Below are 19,095 nucleotides of genomic sequence, written 5' to 3'. Positions count from 1 at the left end.
TCAAGCTCAGGATGACAGGGAGCTCTTTCTCCCCTTAGGTCCTCAGTGCAAATTCATTAAAAGCAAGGTCATCAAGTAGCCACCAATAGAGTAAGCAGGAAACCCCTTGCAGAGAGAAAATGGGAGCCGAGCATTCTAGTCCCTTTTCTGCACTGCTCCCAGGAGATGTAGCCCCTGGAAGTGTTATTATGTCCATTTAAAACCACCTTTTTGGCTGGGTGCAATGGCTCAGCCTGTAATCCCAGCATTTTGGGAGGCTGAAGTGGGTGTGTCACTTGAGGTCAGGAGTTCAAGACCAGCCTGGCCAACATGGTGAAACTCTGTCTCCACTAAAAATACAAAACATTTGCCGGATGTGGTGGTGCATGCCTGTAGTCCCAGCTACTCAGGAGGCTGAGACAGGAGAACCGCTTGAACCCGGGAGGTGGAGGTTGCAGTGAGCCAAGATTATGCCATTGCACTCCAGCCTGGGTGGCAGAGTGAGACTCTGTAAAAAAAAAAAAAAAAAAAAAAGAAAACTTTTTGTATGTGATCTGGGAAGACCTGAGTATGCATAGTTTCAGGTGGTAGCTGCTGTAAAAGTTGGGCCACTCAATGCATGGCATAAACCCCTTACAGGGAGCAACAGGGAGCTGCATTTTTAAGCCCCTTTTCTGTACTGCTCCAAGAGTTTGAAACCCCCAGAAATACCTGTGCATCTGTATAAACCTACCACTCTTGTCTGTTATCTAGAGAGATTCTCATATGCCTAGTCCTCTCTGCTCCTAGAGCTGGGAGTTTTAGAGTGCAGTCTTTCCAGTAGAAGCTGCAAAAGTTGAGGCATTCTACATGTGGACAAACTCTCCAGGAAGGAGTAATAGACCTGGAGTTATCACTGGAGTGAGCCAGGGGAAAAGGCTTGGGAAGTGATCTGCTTCTGAGGCTGCCAGCAGGCTACTATTTGCCTCTTTAACTCCCCAATGCAAGTTAATTAATGCAAGTTAATTAGAAGCCCAGCCACCAAGTAGCCCCTAGAAGAGTGTCAAATGCCTCCCAGAGAAAAACGAGCTGCATTTTTTTAAGCCTTTCTCTGCACTGCCTCCAGAGAGTGAGGCCCCTGGAAGTGTTTGTTCTGTAGCACAAAACCACGGTTTTCCTGTAGGTCAGAAAGACTTATGTATTCCTAATCCCCTCCACTTCCAGAGTCAATTAATTGAGCCAAACCATGGGGAATTTCAGAGATAAAGCACTATATGTGAGGCCCAAACCCTCCTCTCCACAGGGAGAAGTTGTGTGTTAGGGATTCCTTTCCTGGTTGTATGGCACAGTGTCCAAGGTGGAGTTCATGCCTGAGTGCACCTCAGCTTTTCCCACTCATTTGATGCAGATATTTTTTCTCCATTGCCCAGTGGGTAGGAGTCTCTCAATTGGTTTCTGATTTTTTTCAGAGAGAATCAATCAGTGAATAGTTTGTTCAGTGCATTGGTGGGTGGAGGGAGGGTCAGGAGTCTCCTGTTTCACCATGTTGCTGATGTCATCTAAGGGTAAGCCTTTAGGCTTGGCAACAATGACTTCTGGATAGGGGACTTCCCTTGAATCTTTCACAGCGTGAACATTCTAACTATTTTGTGCCAACATGCATTTCACAGTGAAAGAAATCACAACAGGGACCTCAGACACCAAACGCAAACTTACATTTCAAATAACATCCTGTAGTTCATGAATTAGGTATCCTGAGTTTGGGATAATGCAGACTGCTACCAGAGGTAGGAGAGGGACAAACATTGCTGGTGACGACACTGGTATAGAACCACCTGTGAGCATCAAATGCAGCCAAAGTACAGAAACAAGGTAGGAGCAGATCAGTGTCATGTTGCATACATGAGATGGCAGTATCCTTCTAGAGTCTTCCCAGTTACATTCACTTCAAAAAGCAGCATGGCCTAGGAGACAGAGAACAAACAATGAAAAAGCAGTGGCAACCATAAGACTATGTGTTTGCTCTCAAACACAACAGGCCTCATCTGTGATTCTTTTCAGGCTAGAACTTGACATTTTGGAGATCCAGATTTTGGAAGAATTTACCTTTGCTTCTTCCTCTGCCTCCAAGACATCCATGTTCTTCTAAGCATCCTCATCACCTTACTCTACATAATATGAGAGCACTTAGATATTTTTATAGAAGAGAGAGAGCACACAGTCATAACCAAATGGGCACTCCTTTCAGCTTTGAGTTCCCTGGGGCACTGTGAGCTGTCCAGAGAGCTCTCTGGAACACAGGTCAGGGCACCAGTGATTAGAAGAAAGCAGAGCAACTGCTTCCAGTAAAATTCATAGTCTATGATGCTCATGCCAGTGACATGGAATAGGTCAACCTGACACCCATGGCATGTCCACATGGTACAGTGCACTGAACTTGAATGGGGGAGGTTATTCTCCATATGGTCCCTGACAGGTAAATTTGCCTCTCTTAATAGTGTCTCCTAGCAGTGTTTGGAGATGGCCTGAGATGATGCTTGCTAACGGAGGCTATCTGAGGAAGCACCAAATAAGATCTCTTAGAGACCATGCCCTTATAGCCCACCTACCTCTGATGATGTCTGTGTTGGTAGTTGATCATGATCTCTAAGACTCCCTTGTCCAAGAAATCTCTTGACAAAGGTGAAGACAAACCTGAGATACCCAGAGCCCGGTGATGCCTCAGAGGTGGCTCACAGCCTCTGGTCTGATGGGGGAAGTTTTCTTCTCTGATGTCTCTTTCATTGAATAGCCCAGCAAGAAGCACTAGACTGGAGCATAACACTGCACACCTGCCTCTGGGATGGCCTGTCCTCCTGAAATCTCTTCACATTTGACTCCGTGCTCCAATTAGCCACATATGACCCAACCCTGGATGTAGCCCCAGGATCATTTCAGAGGAGTTGCGATTGCTTAGAGTAAGGGAGAGTCTGTACCACAGTGGTTAATTTCCACTAACTCACAGTAGGATGACAGGCAAGACCCACTGCCACTCTGTGCCAATTACTCCTTAGCAACAGCAGCATGAACCACCTGTTCCCCACCCCTTGGTGTTCCTCTTGATCAAAAGAAAAGAGAATGAGTCCCTAAGGAAGAGGGCTTGGGAAAGATAGGGACTATTCAGTTAATGGAAGGTGCTGGAGTGTTTGTTAGATCCTGAGACCCAAATTGGGTCCCATCAGAGGAGTAGCCATTTTGGTGGGTGCTGGATAGGAGGAAGTTTGTGGTTGGGGTAGGCACTCACTCTCACTAGGATGCCTCTGGTCTCAAGTAATGGAGAGAAGTGAGCAAAAAGTGAGCTCAGAGGAAACATCCTCTTCTGGCCACATCATATCCTCTCACTCTCTTGTGGCCTTAGGCATGTCGCTGGCCTTCCTGGGACTCATTATCCTCATTGTAAAGAGACAGCGATCTGAAGCTCAGAAAGAGATTGGGGAGCATGAGGTGGGGGGAGCACCAAGGCTAAGGAGACCAAAGCAGTGCTCGGGGGCCTCCCACTCTTTACCTCGGGTTCTAACTGCCACCCATCTCATGCTTAATGGGTCCTTCTGACTCCAGCGTGAGAAATGTTCTCCTTAGCATCGGGAGATGCTGCACATGAGCAGTTCCTCCCCCTGGGAGTACTGGTTCAGTGAACAAAACAGCAAGGGGCTGGGCCTCCTGAGGGCTGGCAGGGATACATGGGCCAAAGAGGGAGAGGGAGGGTAGAGAAGCATAGCCAGGGAGAGAAATCGAACACCAGGACACAAGACAAGTGGGGCATCTGTGGGGGCTACAGTGGGCTCTCAATGATCACCTGTAGTGGCAGCAAAAGAGGCAGGATCCATGGGCATTTGTTCTGGTTTATTTGACAGGGACAAGGAGTTCAGCCAGTGGGGAGGGTGGCATTCCTGTTGATGTTCTTGTGCTGATGATTTGATGTCCTTGTGCTTCAGATGTGGGCACAGTCTCGGATGGAAGGGTTCAGGGAGCAGGGTGCACATCCCAGCCCACTCTCCCACTCACAGGATGCTCAGGCAAACGTTCCCACAGAAGGCTGAACAGCATATGTTATTTGCTTCACACTTTTGGAAATATGAACAGTGGTGGATGCATAGATCTATGCTGGGTCGCTTCTCACAGACCTTGATTCCTGAAATGGTGCAGGAGCAGGGTCAATGAAACCATGCACCTATAGAGCACCCTTCTCAAGCTTGAAGCTCCTCCATGGCCCCAGAACCAAGGCACCCCTGCCACCACGACTCTCCTGGACTCTTCAGGGAACTTCCTTCCAGCCCATCACCAATCCTAGTGATTGGCAGTATCTTAAATCCTGTCTCCCTGTCCTGCCTCTCACCCCAGTAGACCTCAATGCCTGGGCTTCCTGGACCCTGGCCATACACCTGCATTCAGAACTCTGTCTCATTAATCGTGGTGAAGTCACCCCCATAGAATCTACATCTGACCCTGAAAGCTCAAAGAAGCTTGAGACATTTCCAAACCCTCCCCTATTCTCCAGAATTTGCAGAGCCCAGAAAAGAAGATGAACTTGCCTCTCATCCCTCCCTCTCCTCACCGTCACCATCCCTAGTATCCCTTCCCACCACCACTCTCCTGGCTCCTTTGATGATATACCTAACTTTGCCCCGTATACTCCAACTTTTCATTGCTGTATGTCCTTTTTACCCTACACTTATACCCATTTCTACACCTACACCTACCCTCACCCTCATAACCACTTCTAGATGTTTACTCCTCACAAATGTGCATAAATCAAGTAATAATTGTCTTGCTTTCCCATTGGATTCTCAGCCCTGGTGCACCTTTCACTATGGGATGTACCATTTGTCTCTAAGTACTGGGAGCGAACAACAAAAGATGTAGGTTCCCCCTTCATTCCCACTACTATTCCCAGGGCCAGGTAAAGGGGTTGGAGGGCCAGGGTTTGGGACAGCCCAGAGTCTGCACAGCACTGTGGTCAGAGCTGGATATGCAGAAAGTTTCCAACTCCTAGATCCTGCTCAGACTGGACACAGCTCCTCCGTTCCCCCTACCCAACTCTCCCTCACCCATCCAGCAGCCCATCACCTACTCTGCATCCTCATCTTGTCATGGTATCCTCTCTGGGCCTGCAGCAGCAGCACACAGAGAACCAGGACGGGCAGCAGAGTCTGGGGTGCCATGACTCTGACCAGAGCGTGAGCCCTAAGTCTGGCCAGGCAGTCACAGACTTCCCTGCAGAGCTGCCTGTGGAGAGGGAAGGAAAGAAAGAAGGAATGATCTTCAGCTCCTCGCTGCCTCCACTGGCCAAGTCAGGGCAGAGCAAGAGAGTCCTTGCTTCCTGCTCTTGCCTTCTCCTGGCCCTGTCCTTCTCCATGTAGGATAGGGCTTCTGCAAGAATGATGCCTCCTCTCTCTCCTCTCCTCTCTCACAGAACCAGTCCTGTGTTCTTGCTAACAGAGTTTTTCTTTTCCAAAGGGTACTATTTATTTCTGCTAATTACAAAGTGCTTTACAGAAAAAAAGAAAAGAATATAATTTTTTAAAAGGTGCTTAGAATTAACCCATATTTTATTACATTATCTTTTAGTTCCTCTGTATATTTAATGTAAACAATCTTTTATTTTCTCATTTTTGAATCACCTATCTTTTGTTACCTACCTTCTGCCACCTTCATTTAGTCATGCAAATATTTACAATGTCATTATTTCTCAAAAAGGGAAGTGGCTATTTGCATATAATGGATGTGTTCATTATAAATTTTTTTTTTTTTTTTTTTTTTAGACAGAGTCTCACTCCACACCAGGCTGGAGTGCAGTGGTGTGATCTTGGCTCACTGCAACCTCCACCTTCCAAGTTCAAGCAATTCGCACCTCAGCCTCTTGAGTAGCTGGGATTACAGGCACGTGCCATCACACTTAGATAATTTTTGTATTTTTAGTAGAGATGGGGTTCCGCCATGTTGGCCAGGCTGGTCTTGAACTCCTGACCTCAATTGATCCGCCCGTCTCAACCTCCCAAAGTGCTGGGATTACAGGCGTGAGCCACCACACTCGGCCTAATTATAAATTATTCTTATCAATTCATTACACAAAACTCTATATGATTGAGCTATATTTTTAATATTAAGTTCTGGGGTACATGTGCAGGATGTGCAGGTTTGTTGCACATGCTGTGGGGGTTTGCTGCACCTATCAACCCATCACCTAGATATCAAGCCCAGCATGCATTAGCTATTTATCCTGATGCTCTCCCTCCCGACAGGCCCCAGGGTGTGTTGTTTACCTCCCTGTGTCCATGTATTCTCATTGAAGTGAGAACATGGGGTGTTTGAACATGGGGTGTTTGGTTTTCTGTTCCTTCATTAGTTTGCTGAGGATAATGGCTTCTAGCTCCATCCATGTCCCTGCAAAGAACATGATCTCATTCCTTTCTATGCCACATAGTATTCCATGGTATATATGTACCACATTTTCTTTATCCAATCTATCAGTGATGGGCATTTGGGTTAATTTCATGTCTTTGCTATTGTGAATAGTGCTGTAATGAACATATGCATGCATATGTCTTTATAACAGAATGATTCTATTCCTTTGAGTATATACCCAGTAATGGAGTTACTGGGTCAAATGGTATTTCTGGTTCTAAATCTTTGAGGAATCATCACATTGTCTTCCACAATGGTTGAACTAATTTACATTCCTACCAACAGCATGAAAGTGTTCCTATTTCTCGACAACCTCAACACCATCTGTAGTTTCTTGACTTTTTAATAACCTCCATTGTAACTGGCGTGAGATAGTATCTCATCGTGGTTTTGATTTGCATTACTCTGATGTTCAGCTTTTTTTCATGTTTATTGGCTGCATATATGTCTTCTTTTGAGAAGTGTCTGTTCGTGTCCTTTGCCCACTTTTTAATGGGATTGTTTGTTTTTTCTTATAAATTTAAGTTCCTTATAGACTCTGGATACTAGACCTTTGTCAGGTGGATAGATTGTAAACATTTTCTCCCATTTTGTAGGTTGTCTGTTCACTCTGATGATAGTTTATTTTGCTGTACGAAGTTCTTTAGTTTAATTAGATCCCATTTGTCAATTTTTGCTTTTGTTGCAGTTGCTTTTGATGATTTTGTCATGAAATCTTTGCCCATGCCTATGTCCTGAATGGTATTGCCCAGATTTTCTTCTGGAGTTTTTATAGTTTGGGGTTTTACATTTAAGCCTTTAATCCATCTTGAGTTAATTTGTGTATAAGGCGTAAGGAAGAGGCCCAGTTTCAATTTTCTGCATATGGCAAATAGTAGCAAAAAGAGCTGTGATTATTATATTAAAGTCAAACAAAGTATACATTGTGTCAAATATTGTTAAAAGAAACAAAAAACATGATTATATATTGATAAAAGGGTCAATTCATCAAAAAGATATAAAAATTATAAACATATACACACCAAGCAATAGAGCTTCAAAATATATGAAGCAAACACTGACAGGATTGAAGGGAGACATAGTGCTACAGTAATAGTTGGAGAGTTCAATATCCCACCATGGCATCATAAGAAATATATTTGGTCTTTGTCCCCAGTTCCTGGCACAAGGTTCCTAAAACTCTTGGAATTTCCTGAGTGATAGATGTGTCTTTTGCTATTCATAAGGCGCCCCTTTCGATTCCACCTGAGTTTCTGCTAATGAGGTTACTTGGAGTGGGGCCCCTAGGCAGCCTCAGGATGGAGCTGGCCACCAGAAAGATCAAGTGATTAGAGGGCTGGAACTTTTAGACCCACCCACTCTCCTCCAGAAAGTTAAAGAAGGAAGGAGTTGAAGCTCTATAAAAACTCTTAATGAGATTTGATGAGCTTCTGAATTGGTGAACACATTCATGTGCCAGGAGGGTGGCACACACAACTCACAAGGACAGAAATTCCTGTGCTTGGAACCCTTGTGAAGCTCGCCCTATTTACTTAATCTGGCTATTCATTTGTATCCTTTATAATAAACTGATAGACCTTAAGTGTTTCCTGAGTTCTGTGAACTGTTCCAGCAAGTTAGTGTCAGAATTAAATTTTGGAACACCCAGTTGGTGTCCAGAGATAGGAGAATTGGTTGTTGGTGTTGGAAAGCATTCCAGGCCCTCTTTCAATAAGGAATAGAACATGTAGACAGAAAAATCAATAAGGAAATAGGGTACTAAACACTATAAATCTAAGACAGACCTAAGACAAGAAGAGAATGCATATTCTTCTCAAGCACATATGGAATATTCTCCAGGATAAACTACATGTTAGGCCACAAAACAAGCCTATAAATTTTAAAAGATTGAAATTATACAAACTATCTTCTCCAGCCACAATGGAACAAAGCTAGAAATCAATAAGAGAAGGAAAACTGGAAAATTCTCAAAAATGTGAAATTAATACACTCTAAAACAACCAATGAGTCAAAGAATAAATCACAAAGGAAATTAGAAAATACTTTGAGCCAGGCATGTTGACTCATGCCTGTAATCCCAGCACTTTGGGAGGCTGAGGTGGGTGGATCACTTGAGCCCAGGAATTCAAGACCAGCCTGGGCAACATAACAAGACCCTGTCTCTACAAAAAACTAACTGGGCATGGTGGTATGCACCTGTAGTCCCAACTACTTAGAAAAAAACTTTCGGATGAATGAAAACGAAAACACAAAACACAACATATAAAAACTTATGAGATGCAGTAAAAGTAGTTCTCAGGGCAGAAAATCTATAACTGTAAATATTTACATTAAAAAAGAAAGATCACGGCCAGGCGCAGTGGCTCACACCTGTAATCCCAGCACTTTGGGAGGCCGAGGCAGGCAGATCACGAGGCCAGGAGATCGAGACCATCCTGGCTAACACAGTGAAACCCCACCTCTACTAAAAATAAAAAAATTAACCGGGCCTGGTGGTACAAGCCTTGTATGTCCCAGTTACTCAGGAATCTGAGGCAGGAGAATCGCTTGAACCCAGGAGGCAGAGGTTGCAGTGAGCCGAGATCACGCCACTGCACTCCAGCCTAGGCAACAGAGCAAGACTCCGTCTCAAAAAAAAAAAAAAAAAACTCAAATCTACAACCTAACTTTACATCATACGAAACTAGAAAGAGAAGAACAAACTACACCCACACCTAGCAGAAGGAAGGAAAAATAAACATTTGAGCACAGAAAAATGGAATAGGAAATAGAAAACCAATAAAAAGAATCAACAAGACCAAAACTTGGTTTTTTTAAAAGATCAATAAAATTGAAAATCTTTAGCTAGATTGACTAAGAAGAAAAGAGAAAAGACACAAATAACTAATATCAGAAATTAGAGTGGGACATCACCACCAACCTTACAGAACTAAAAAAATTATGAGAATACTATGAACAATTTTACACCAACAAATTAGATAACCTGGAGGAAATGGACAAATTCCTAGAAACTCACAAATCACCAAAACTGACTTGAGAAGGAATAGAAAATATTAACAGACCTATAACAAATAAAGAGATAGAATCAGTAATTTTTGAAAAATACACATGACTCTCTTCAACAAAAAGAATGCCTAGGGCTAGATGACTTCACTGATAAAATCTATACCAAACTTTTTTTATTAACACCAATCCTTCTCAAAGTTTTCCAATCTTAATTGATACAGAAAAAGCATTTCACAAAATTCACCACCCTTCTATGATTAAAAAAAATTCAGAAAACTAGGAAATGAAGGGACTTCCTTAACATGATTAAAGGCACCTATAAAAAACTATATACAATGATGGTTATACTCAATTGCAAAAGATCAAAATCTTTCTCCCAAATCAGAAATAAGACAAGGATGCATCTTTCACCACTGCTAGTCAACATTGTAATGGAGTTCTAACCAAAGCAATTAAGTAATAAAAAGAAATAAAAGTCATCCAAATTGGGAAGAAAGTAAAACTATCTCAGCTGTTTTTGTAAACACCAGCAATGAGCAATCCAAAAAGGAAATTAAGGAAACAACTTGATTTACAACAGGCTATGAAAGGAAAAAATACCTAGAAATAAATTTAACCATGGAGGTAAAAGACTTGTATACCACAAAATACAGAACATTGATGAAAGAAATTATAGAAAACCTCAAGAAATAGGCAGACATCCCATCATGTGTTTTTTTTGTTGTTTTTTTTTTTTTTTTTTTGAGACAGCTGCTGGCTCTGTCACCCAGGCTGGAGTGCAGTGGCATGATCTTGGCTCACTGCAACCTCCATCTCCCAGGTGCTGAGACTATAGGCGCATGCCATTATGCCCAGCTAATTTTTGTATTTTCTGTAGAGACGGGGTTTTGCCATGTTGCCCAGGCTGATCTCGAACTCCTGAGCTCAAGCAAACCACCTGCCTTGGCCTCTCAAAGTGCTGAGATTATAGGCGTGAGCCACCACACCTAGCTGACATCCCATATTCTGTATTGGAAGACTTAGAATTATTAAGATGGCATTACAGTGCAATTCCAGTCAAGTTCCAACAGGTTTTTCTTTTCTTTTCTTTTTTTTTTTTTTTTTTTTTTTTGAGATGGAGTCTCATTCCGTCACCCAGGCTGGAGTGCAGTGGCGTGAGCTCAGCTCACTGCAACCTCCACCTCCCAGGTTCAAGCAATTCTCCTGCTTCAGCCTCCCGAGTAGCTGGGACTACCGGAGTATGCCACCACTCCTGGCTAATTTTTATATTTTTAGTAGAGATGGGGTTTCACTATGTTGGCCAGGCTGGTCTCGAACTCCTGGCCTCAGGTGATCCACCCGCCTCGGCCTCCCAAAGTGCTGGGATTATAGGTGTGAGCCAACACGGCTGGCCGGATATTTATTTGAGAAATAGAAAACATGATCCTCAAGTTCATACAAAACTGCAAGATGCTTGAATAGCCAAAGCAATCTTGAAAAAGTAGAATTCACATTTCCTGATTCAAAAATAAGCCAATGATTTAAATATAAAAGCTACAAAATTCTTAGAAGAAATGTAGAAGTAAATCTTCATGACTTTGGATTGGGTAATGGATTCTTAGAAAAGACACCAAAAGCACAGTAACAAAAGAAAAAAAAAATCAGACTTAATCAAAGTTAAAAACTCTTGTGTCTCAAATGACTATCAAAAAAGTGAAAAGACAGTATATGGAATGGGAGAAAATATTTGAAAAAATCATCTGATGAGTATCCAGAATATATTAAAGAACTCTTACAAATCAAGAAAAAAAAAACACAAACAACCCAATTACAAAATGAGCAAAGGACTTGAATATACATTTCTTCAAAGAAAATATAAAAATGACCAACAAGCACATGAAAATATGCTCAATATCAGCTGGGCACGGTGGCTCATGCCTGTAATCCCAGCACTTTGGGAGGCCAAGGCAGGTGGATCACCTGAGGTCAGGAGTCCGAGACCAGCCTCGCCAACATGGTGAAACCCCATCTCTACTAAAAATACAAAAATTTGTCAGGTGTGGTAGCAGGTGCCTGTAATCCGAGCTACTCAGGAGGCTGAGGCAGGAGAATCGCTTGAACCTGGGAGGTGGAGGTTGCAGTGAGCTGAGATCACACCACTGCACTCTAGCCTGGGCGACAGAGTGAGAATCCATGTAAAAAAAAAAAAAGAAGAAGAAGAAGAACAAGAAGAAGAAGAAGAAGAAGGGCAGGGGAGGGGGAATGCTCAACATCATTAGTTATTAGGGAAATACAAATAAAAACCATGAGATGCCACTTCACATTTTTTGACTGGCTATAATTTCTAAAAAGGAAAATAATAAGTGTTTGCAAGCATGTGGAGAAACTGGAACCCTCGTGCATTGCTGATAGAAGTATTAAATGGTTCAGCTGCTGTGGGAAGAGTTTGGAGTTTCCTCAAAAAAGTAAACATACAAAATTAAACATATGACCCAGCATTTCTACTCCCAAATATTTACCCAAATGAGTTAGAAATATATACTCAAAAAAAATTCACCTACAAATGTTCATAGCTGCATTATTTGCAATTGCCAAAGCAAGGAAACAGCTGAAATGTCCATCAACAGATGAATGGATAAACAATTGTGATATATATATACAATGGAGTATTATTCACCCACAAAATGGAATGAAGTACTGGTGCATGCTACATAGTAAATGAACCTCAAAAACTACAGAAATAACATTTCTCACCCAATTGTTTTGGCGAAAATTCAAAAGCATGACAACACGTTCTGTTAGTGAGACTGTAGGAAACATGCACAGTCACATTGTTGGTGGCATTACAAAAAGGCCATCTTTATGAAGTAGAAATTGGCAATATCTAGCCAAACTATATGTGCATTTATCCTTTTCTTTTTTTTTCTTTTGAGACAAAGTCTAGCTCTGTCGCCCAGGCTGGAGTGCAGTGGCTCGATCTTGGCTCACTGCAACCTCCACCTCCCGGATTCAAGCGATTCTTCTGCCTCAGCCTCCTGAGTAGCTGGGACTACAGGCATGTGCCACCACGCCCATCTAATTTTTTGTATTTTTAGTAGAGATGGGGTTTCACCATGTTGACCAGGCTGGTCTCCAACTCCTGACCTCATGATCTGCCCTCCTCAGCCTCCCAAAGTGCTGGGATTACAGGCGTGAGCCGCCGCACCCAGCTGTGCATTTATCCTTTTAACCAATGATCACACTTTTAGAAATTTACTGATATTATACCTCAAACAATACAGAAAATTATGCATAATTGTTCATTGCAGCATTATTTATAATAGCAAAATCTTGGAAACTACCTAAATGATCAAATATAGGAGACTGGCAGTATGACTAAGGTGTATGTCAAATGCAGCTGTAATAGAGGAAAAATTGTTATGAACTACTGGAGAGCAGTTTTCAGGATCTATTGTTAAATGAAAACAACAAGTGCAAATGAGTATATTCGTGCAAGAAAAACAGAGTTGAGAGTTCAAGTAACTAATTATCTTAAATCAAGAATTTCCAGAGAATTGATAAAGAAGGGCTGCTACTCAGCACATCCTATGAAGTCAGCATAAACTTGCTATAAAACCAAGCAAGGACAATATGAGAAAGAAAGTTACAGGCCCAGTTCATTATGAACATAGATGTAAAATACCTTAAAAATAGCAAACTAAACCAAACAATATAAAAATGATAATATTCAATGATCACCTTATATTACCATAGAAATGGCTTAATGTTTGAAAATCTGAATGTTCACTGCATTAACAGATTAAAGGATATAAAAATGTTATCATCTCAATATACATAGAAAAAAGCAATACATATAATCTGACATAAAGTAATTTAAAATTTCTTGTTATATTAGGAATGAAAGAAAACTTTCTAAACCTGATAGAGGGTGCTTATGAGAAACCTAAAGTGGAGACAATTCTAAAGGGGAAACAAGAAGTTTTCATTTTAAATCAGGTATCAGACAAAAATACACACTATCACCACTTACATATGATATACTCAAGGGCCTAGCCAGCACAGTGAGGCATTAAAAATGGCATAAAGTTTGAAGAAGAAAACTATAACTGTTCTTATTTGCCTATGACAAACACTGAAGAGAACACACAAAGAAACCATAATAGACAATGGGAGAATTTAGCAAGCTAACTAGTTACAGATTCGTGGAAAGAAGAAAAGATCCAAGGTTTAAAGAGAGGTAAGCAAGTTTGAAATAGTATTTGTAGAAAGTGGGAACACTGGCTTACTGAAGAAACTTAGTAAGATTGCCAGACCCTTTTTGGTTTGGTGATGGTGCATCTATTGTGCTGTTTAGTAGCCCAGTTAATTTCCCCCAGCAACAATTATCTGCCTAGGTTCAAGCTTCAATGAAATTGATGGTTGGATTCATTCAAGGTTGCAGTTTTTGTAGTCAGATTCAAGCAAGGAGATTTAAATGACAGGTTCTGAATCCTACATTGATAGAAAAGGAAACACCTATAGGGGAGGACTACGAAATAGGGAAGTGAAAAGTCAATGTTTGTTGGTTTCAGTGAGGTCAAATAATTGTCATGGTGGAGATTTTTGAGCAAACTGGAAAGTTAACTTCTCTACATTAGCAGCAAACAAAAGGAATTAATTGAAAAGTTATGATAACATTTTACAATTTCCTTTTAAAATTTCAAGCCTCAGACCAGGCACGGTGGCTCACACCTGTAATCCCAGGACTTTGAGAGGCTGAGGAGGGCAGATCACCTGAGGTCAGGAGTTCAAGACTAGCCTGGATAACACAGTGAAACCCCATCTCTGCTAAAAATACAAAAATTAGCCGGACGTGGTGGTGCACACCTGTAATCCCAGCGACTCAGGAGTCTGAGACAGGAGAATTGCTTGAACCTGGGAGGAGGAGGCTGCAGTGAGCAGACATCGCACCACTGCACTCCAGCCTGGGTGACAAAGCGAGACTCTGTCTCAAAGAAAAAAAAAAATCAATAATCTGTGAATAAATATAACAAATACATGTACAATTTCCACAGGGGAAAATTATAAAAAATGTTAAGGGACATGAATAAGATCTAGATAGAGATGAAAGAGATAGCAAGGTCAAGATAAGGGGGATAAAGGAGGATATGAAAACACTACGTGGCCCTGGAGTGGGTGTGATGGGGAGGTGCTTGGATTCCTGCCCTGCCCGTTTTGATTGGAGTACACGGTGAAAGCCTAGTCACACTGGGCCTCCACTTTGCCCTCTTTCTTCCTCTTCTCCTCACAGCAGTGCCTGGTCAAACCCAGCAATCCCTGGCCAGAACTTACTCACCCGTCCCACTGACACCATGAAGTCTGTGCTGCCTCTCCAGTTCCTGGTGGTGTTCTGCCTAGCACTGCAGCTGGTGCCTGGGAGTCCCAAGCAGCGTGTTCTGAGTAGGTGCTGAGTCTGGGCCCAAGGAGGGAAGTAACGTGTGTGGACAGGAGAGGATCTGAGGGCTGACACTGTCACACCTCTTGGAAAAATACCGTATCACGTTCAAGGGCCCAAGCTTTATTGTTGGCAAGATCTAGGTTTGAATCCCTGCTCTGTTGCTGAGGGACCTTGGGTCACTATACTATGGTATCTGGGCCTTAGGTTTTATCCTTATCATGAATACAGGAGGAGAACAGATAATGCATGCAGACATAGCTCACTCTTACTAAACTGTGGTAAATGCTCAGTAATATTAAATGTTGTAAATGTGATCAGCCTCATCATCCAGCTTAGTCTTGCTGCCCGTGGCTCCTTCATGGATGCTTAGACTCACTTTTCAAGCAATAAAACAGAGAGACAACGAAGTTGGTAGAACTCAGGCTAGAATCTACATAACTTTGGCCTTGGAGGATGTTTTGGGAAGGAGGCAAAGGAAGTCTTGCCTTTTATTCCACATTTTCAAACTCCAGAGGTACTTAGCATCAATGGGACAGTGTAGAGTCCATCTCAGCAGCCACCACTGCCCAGCTCAACTCAAAAGAGCTCTGGCTCTAGTAATGTTGACCCTAACCAATACCAAGTGGGAAAAGAACTGTTATTCATCATACATCCACTCTTCTATGGGGAAAACATCTTCAGAATACTGGCGGCTCAGAAGAGGGGTAAGTGTGGTAGCTCATGTGCCTGGGGAGGCTAGGTCTGCTTAAGAAGTTTCAGAAAAGGCATGCAGGTTTGTAGGACTAAGAGGGACTAAGCAAGCTACAAGAAAATAGGAGTGCCCAGGGTAGAGTTAATGGGAGAATCAGAATTTGAGGAAAGGCACAAAGAGGCTTTCTAAAAGACTGGTAAGTGCTGTGAGTGAAGTTGGGACCAGATACCCAGAAGAGGGGTCAAGACTTGAAAAGGGTGACCTCTCTGAGATCTCTGGATCATGATGTCTATCCATTAACTGCTCTATTGAGCCCCAAGCTCTTCAAAATGTGGACTAGTTCCAATTTCTTGCAGTGCCCAGTGAGCTATAGAATAGCTGAGAAGCCAGGGGTGAGTACTAGTTATTGGTCTCTATTAAACTGTCAACAGCTTGGACCTCAGCTTCATTTACCCCAATTCTGGTGCCATTTGCTGCTACAGTTATAGTCATGACCTCTTTCTTCATTCATTCCTTTCAAATCATCATAATATCCTATAGCTTTCCTTCTAATTGCAAATATTTGCAGAGGAATAGACCCACAGATGGGCAACAGAATGCCCCACTTTTGACTTTTGCCCCCAGAGAAAGGGAGAGTCACAAGGTACAAAAATTAGGACATGGAAGGGCTTGGGGAAAGGGATTAATGGGGCCCATCCTTAGAGTCCAGGAATAGAAAGGAAGTCCTTAGGGAAGACTCTCCCAGGGCAGGTAGGTCTTAGCTTTGAACTGAAATACTTGGGGGTAGGGAAGGAAATAGGAAGTCAACATAACGATGCTTATTCTTCTCTAACAGTAGAAAGTGGGGCATCCTGGTGCTCTGGCCTCCTGATCGAGAGACACCAAGGAAGAAAAAGAAGCTGAATCTTTGAACACCATTCTGAAGTCCCCACCCTTCTTACCATGAAAGAAGTCACTCCCAGAACTTACTTGTGAACTGGGTCCCAGTTCTCTGATCCAGTACCTTCCATTTAATGCGTGGTCTTCATCCTTTACCAAAACTTACCTTTTGCTCATTCTTCCTATACACAAATAACCCATGTTAGGTTAACCCCAGGGTAAACTATGTTGTTAATGAGAAGCTCTACAACTCAAGACCACACAATGAGTCAGTGCAGAACGAACATACAGACCTCCTCCTTGTTCACCACATACACCATTAATACCCTTGATATGGACCCAACCATAGTCAGTAGGGACTTGGCGTCTGAACTACAAGGATGGTGAATGACCAATGGGTGCAGGGTTCTACCAAACTCTATTCTTGAGCAAAAAATATCCATGCCCTGCTTCCCTGCTCAGAACTCAGAGGAAGGCAGCAGCTGAGGACAAAACCTGATGCCACCACCCTGGAACCATGCAAGGCAGATGAGGGTGGCAGGTTTCCTGGCAGTTCCCTGGGCTGAGTTCTGAACATTACTCCAGCCTGTTGGTGAGGCCCTTCTCTTACTTGTTCTATGTTCCAGAGTATATCTTGGAACCTCCACCCTGCATATCGGAACCTGAAAACTGTACTCACCTGTGTACAATGCAGGAAGACTGCGAGAAAGGATTTCAGTGCTGTTCCTCCTTCTGTGGGATAGTCTGTTCATCAGAAACATTTCAAAAGCGCAACAGGTAAGAGATATCTCATATCCAGGCCTGATCCTAGAGCTGCTGGTGGGAGCCCAGCAGAAGAGTCCCTTACCAGCAACTGTGCTGGATCTCTCCTTCTTTTTTTTTTTTTGTTTTTTTGTTTGTTTGTTTGTTTTGTGTTTTGAGATGGAGTCTCGCTCTGTCACCCAGGCTGGAGTGCAGTAGCGCGATCTCGGCTCACTGCAAGCTCCGCCTCCCGGGTTCACGCCATTCTCCTGCCTCAGCCTCTCCGGGTAGCTGGGACTACAGGCGCCCGCCACCACGCCCAGCTAATTTTTTTGTATTTTTAGTAGAGACGGGGTTTCACCGTGGTCTCGATCTCCTGACCTGGTGATCCGCCCGCCTCGGCCTCCCAAAGTGCTGGGATTACAAGCGTGAGCCACCGCACCCGGCCTGGATCTCTCCTTTTTTTTTCCTTGGTGGCCGTGTTGCCAACATGCCCCTTCTCTTGACCAAGGACAATTTCCATAAAAGTCCTGATTAGAAAAGCCCTCCTCCCCTCCCAGTCACCACATCCGTGAATCTCTGACTCTGCCTCTCTGAACACACCCACAAATGCCTTTATCTACAGACCTTCCCCCAACCCAGAAGCCACCCTTATCCCAGGGACACTCTACGTGCAGGTGTAACCAAAATCCCAAAGCAAAATTTGTCCTACACTTTTGCTTGCCCTCCTTTCACAAGACACCATCCTTTGGCCACCAGTGTTCTTGGGCTCTGGAGATCCAGCCCAAAGGAAGTTTTGATTAATTGTCCAGACATTAACACTAGCTGCAAGCCTGCTAAATGGAGTGTGCTCCCAGGGCAGAGAAAGGACATAGGGTGCTGATGGACATATGGTTTCTAATCCCATCTTGCAACTATGTCTTTCTATGACCTTGAGTAAGACAATTCCCTCTTTTTTACTTTCTTTTCCTCATGAGTAAAATAAGGACTCTTGTTTTTGCCTGCTTTGTAAGGCCCAAATGAAATTTCATAAGACCCACAGTGGAAGACTCAACCAATGAGCCCCTTGAGGGAAGCCTGGCAGTCTTGTTCCCTGCTGTATTCCCTACCATGAGCAGAATACCCAGCATATGAGATAATGTGCAGAGTGATTAAGCATGGGCTCAAAGCCAAACACCTGGGCTCAAATCTTGGCTCTACCACTTCTTAGCCAAGTGACCTTAGACAAGCTAATTAACCTCTCTCTGGGGATCAACTTCCTCATCTTTAAGACTGGAACAATAATAGTGAGGTTAAAATAGACTATCCATGTAAGCTTTAAAACATTACTTGCCAACATAATTGCTGTGAATTTTGGCGATTAGGCAACCACTTCTCTTTGAAGAGACTAGCCCTTGCAATTAAATTCCACATCTTTCAATGCTCTACATTGGAATGCAGAAGCATAAATATAACCTTTGGTGTCGTTGAGTTTTTTGAGGTTCTGCCTTCCCTATGGCAAGAGAACTGAGCTTCATGGTCTAATATTAATGGTAGAAGTAATTGAAAGAAAAATATATATCTCTAAAAATAAAACTTCACCAGTTAATATTTGAAAATATTTTTCTTCTACAGAAATAAACACAAGAGCTCAGAAGTCATCATGCCTGCCAACTGAGGCATATTTCCTAGAGCGTTTTTGTAAGTCCAGGGATTTGGTCTGGCCTTCCTCGTGTGAGATTCCCAGGGATGCTCACTTTCTTCCTGTAGCCTCACCAGGGGCACCACATTCCCACAAGGTCAGAATGGCCTCTCGTTACCTGATAGCCTCCTCCTCCATCATTCCCCTCCAAGGGCTATCTTTGCACTCCCTGGGGGAGGCAGGGTGCAGTCCAGCATGAATTCTGCAACACAGAGCAACGTAAGGAACCAAGTCATGGCCCAGGGGGAACCCAGGGCACTCAGATCTGAGGCTTTGTCA

General features: G+C 43.0%; 2 protein-coding genes across 2 annotated transcripts; one reads left to right on the top strand and one right to left on the bottom strand.

The window, feature by feature from the left end:
- Positions 1–3,830: 3,830 nt before the first annotated feature.
- On the bottom strand, positions 3,831–5,197 carry WFDC10B (WAP four-disulfide core domain 10B). Its single transcript, XM_055265767.2, has 2 exons — positions 5,069–5,197; positions 3,831–4,129 (listed from the first exon to the last, which is right to left on the bottom strand). Exons 1-2 carry the CDS (start codon positions 5,157–5,159, stop codon positions 3,999–4,001), a joined length of 222 nt encoding a protein of 73 aa, XP_055121742.1. The 5' UTR covers positions 5,160–5,197; the 3' UTR covers positions 3,831–3,998.
- Positions 5,198–14,738: 9,541 nt separating this feature from the next.
- WFDC13 (WAP four-disulfide core domain 13) lies at positions 14,739–18,792 on the top strand. Its single transcript, XM_055265765.2, has 3 exons — positions 14,739–14,826; positions 17,021–17,171; positions 18,750–18,792. Exons 1-3 carry the CDS (start codon positions 14,739–14,741, stop codon positions 18,790–18,792), a joined length of 282 nt encoding a protein of 93 aa, XP_055121740.2.
- The last annotated feature ends 303 nt before the right edge of the window (positions 18,793–19,095 follow it).

The sequence above is a fragment of the Symphalangus syndactylus genome, chromosome 24, assembly GCF_028878055.3.
Source record: "Symphalangus syndactylus isolate Jambi chromosome 24, NHGRI_mSymSyn1-v2.1_pri, whole genome shotgun sequence".
Lineage (NCBI taxonomy): Eukaryota > Metazoa > Chordata > Mammalia > Primates > Hylobatidae > Symphalangus > Symphalangus syndactylus.
Note: the sequence above shows the minus strand (reverse complement) of the source record. Positions and strands in the feature narration are given on the sequence as shown.

Coding starts and splice junctions, on each gene's coding strand:
- WFDC10B (XM_055265767.2), bottom strand. CDS start 5,159: ATGGCACCCCAGACTCTGCTGCCCGTCCTGGTTCTCTGTGTGCTGCTG. Junction 4,130..5,068: donor TGACAAGATGAGGATGCAGA/GTAGGTGATGGG, acceptor GCACCATTTCAG/GAATCAAGGTCTGTGAGAAG.
- WFDC13 (XM_055265765.2), top strand. CDS start 14,739: ATGAAGTCTGTGCTGCCTCTCCAGTTCCTGGTGGTGTTCTGCCTAGCA. Junction 14,827..17,020: donor TCCCAAGCAGCGTGTTCTGA/GTAGGTGCTGAG, acceptor TCTATGTTCCAG/AGTATATCTTGGAACCTCCA. Junction 17,172..18,749: donor ACATTTCAAAAGCGCAACAG/GTAAGAGATATC, acceptor TTTCTTCTACAG/AAATAAACACAAGAGCTCAG.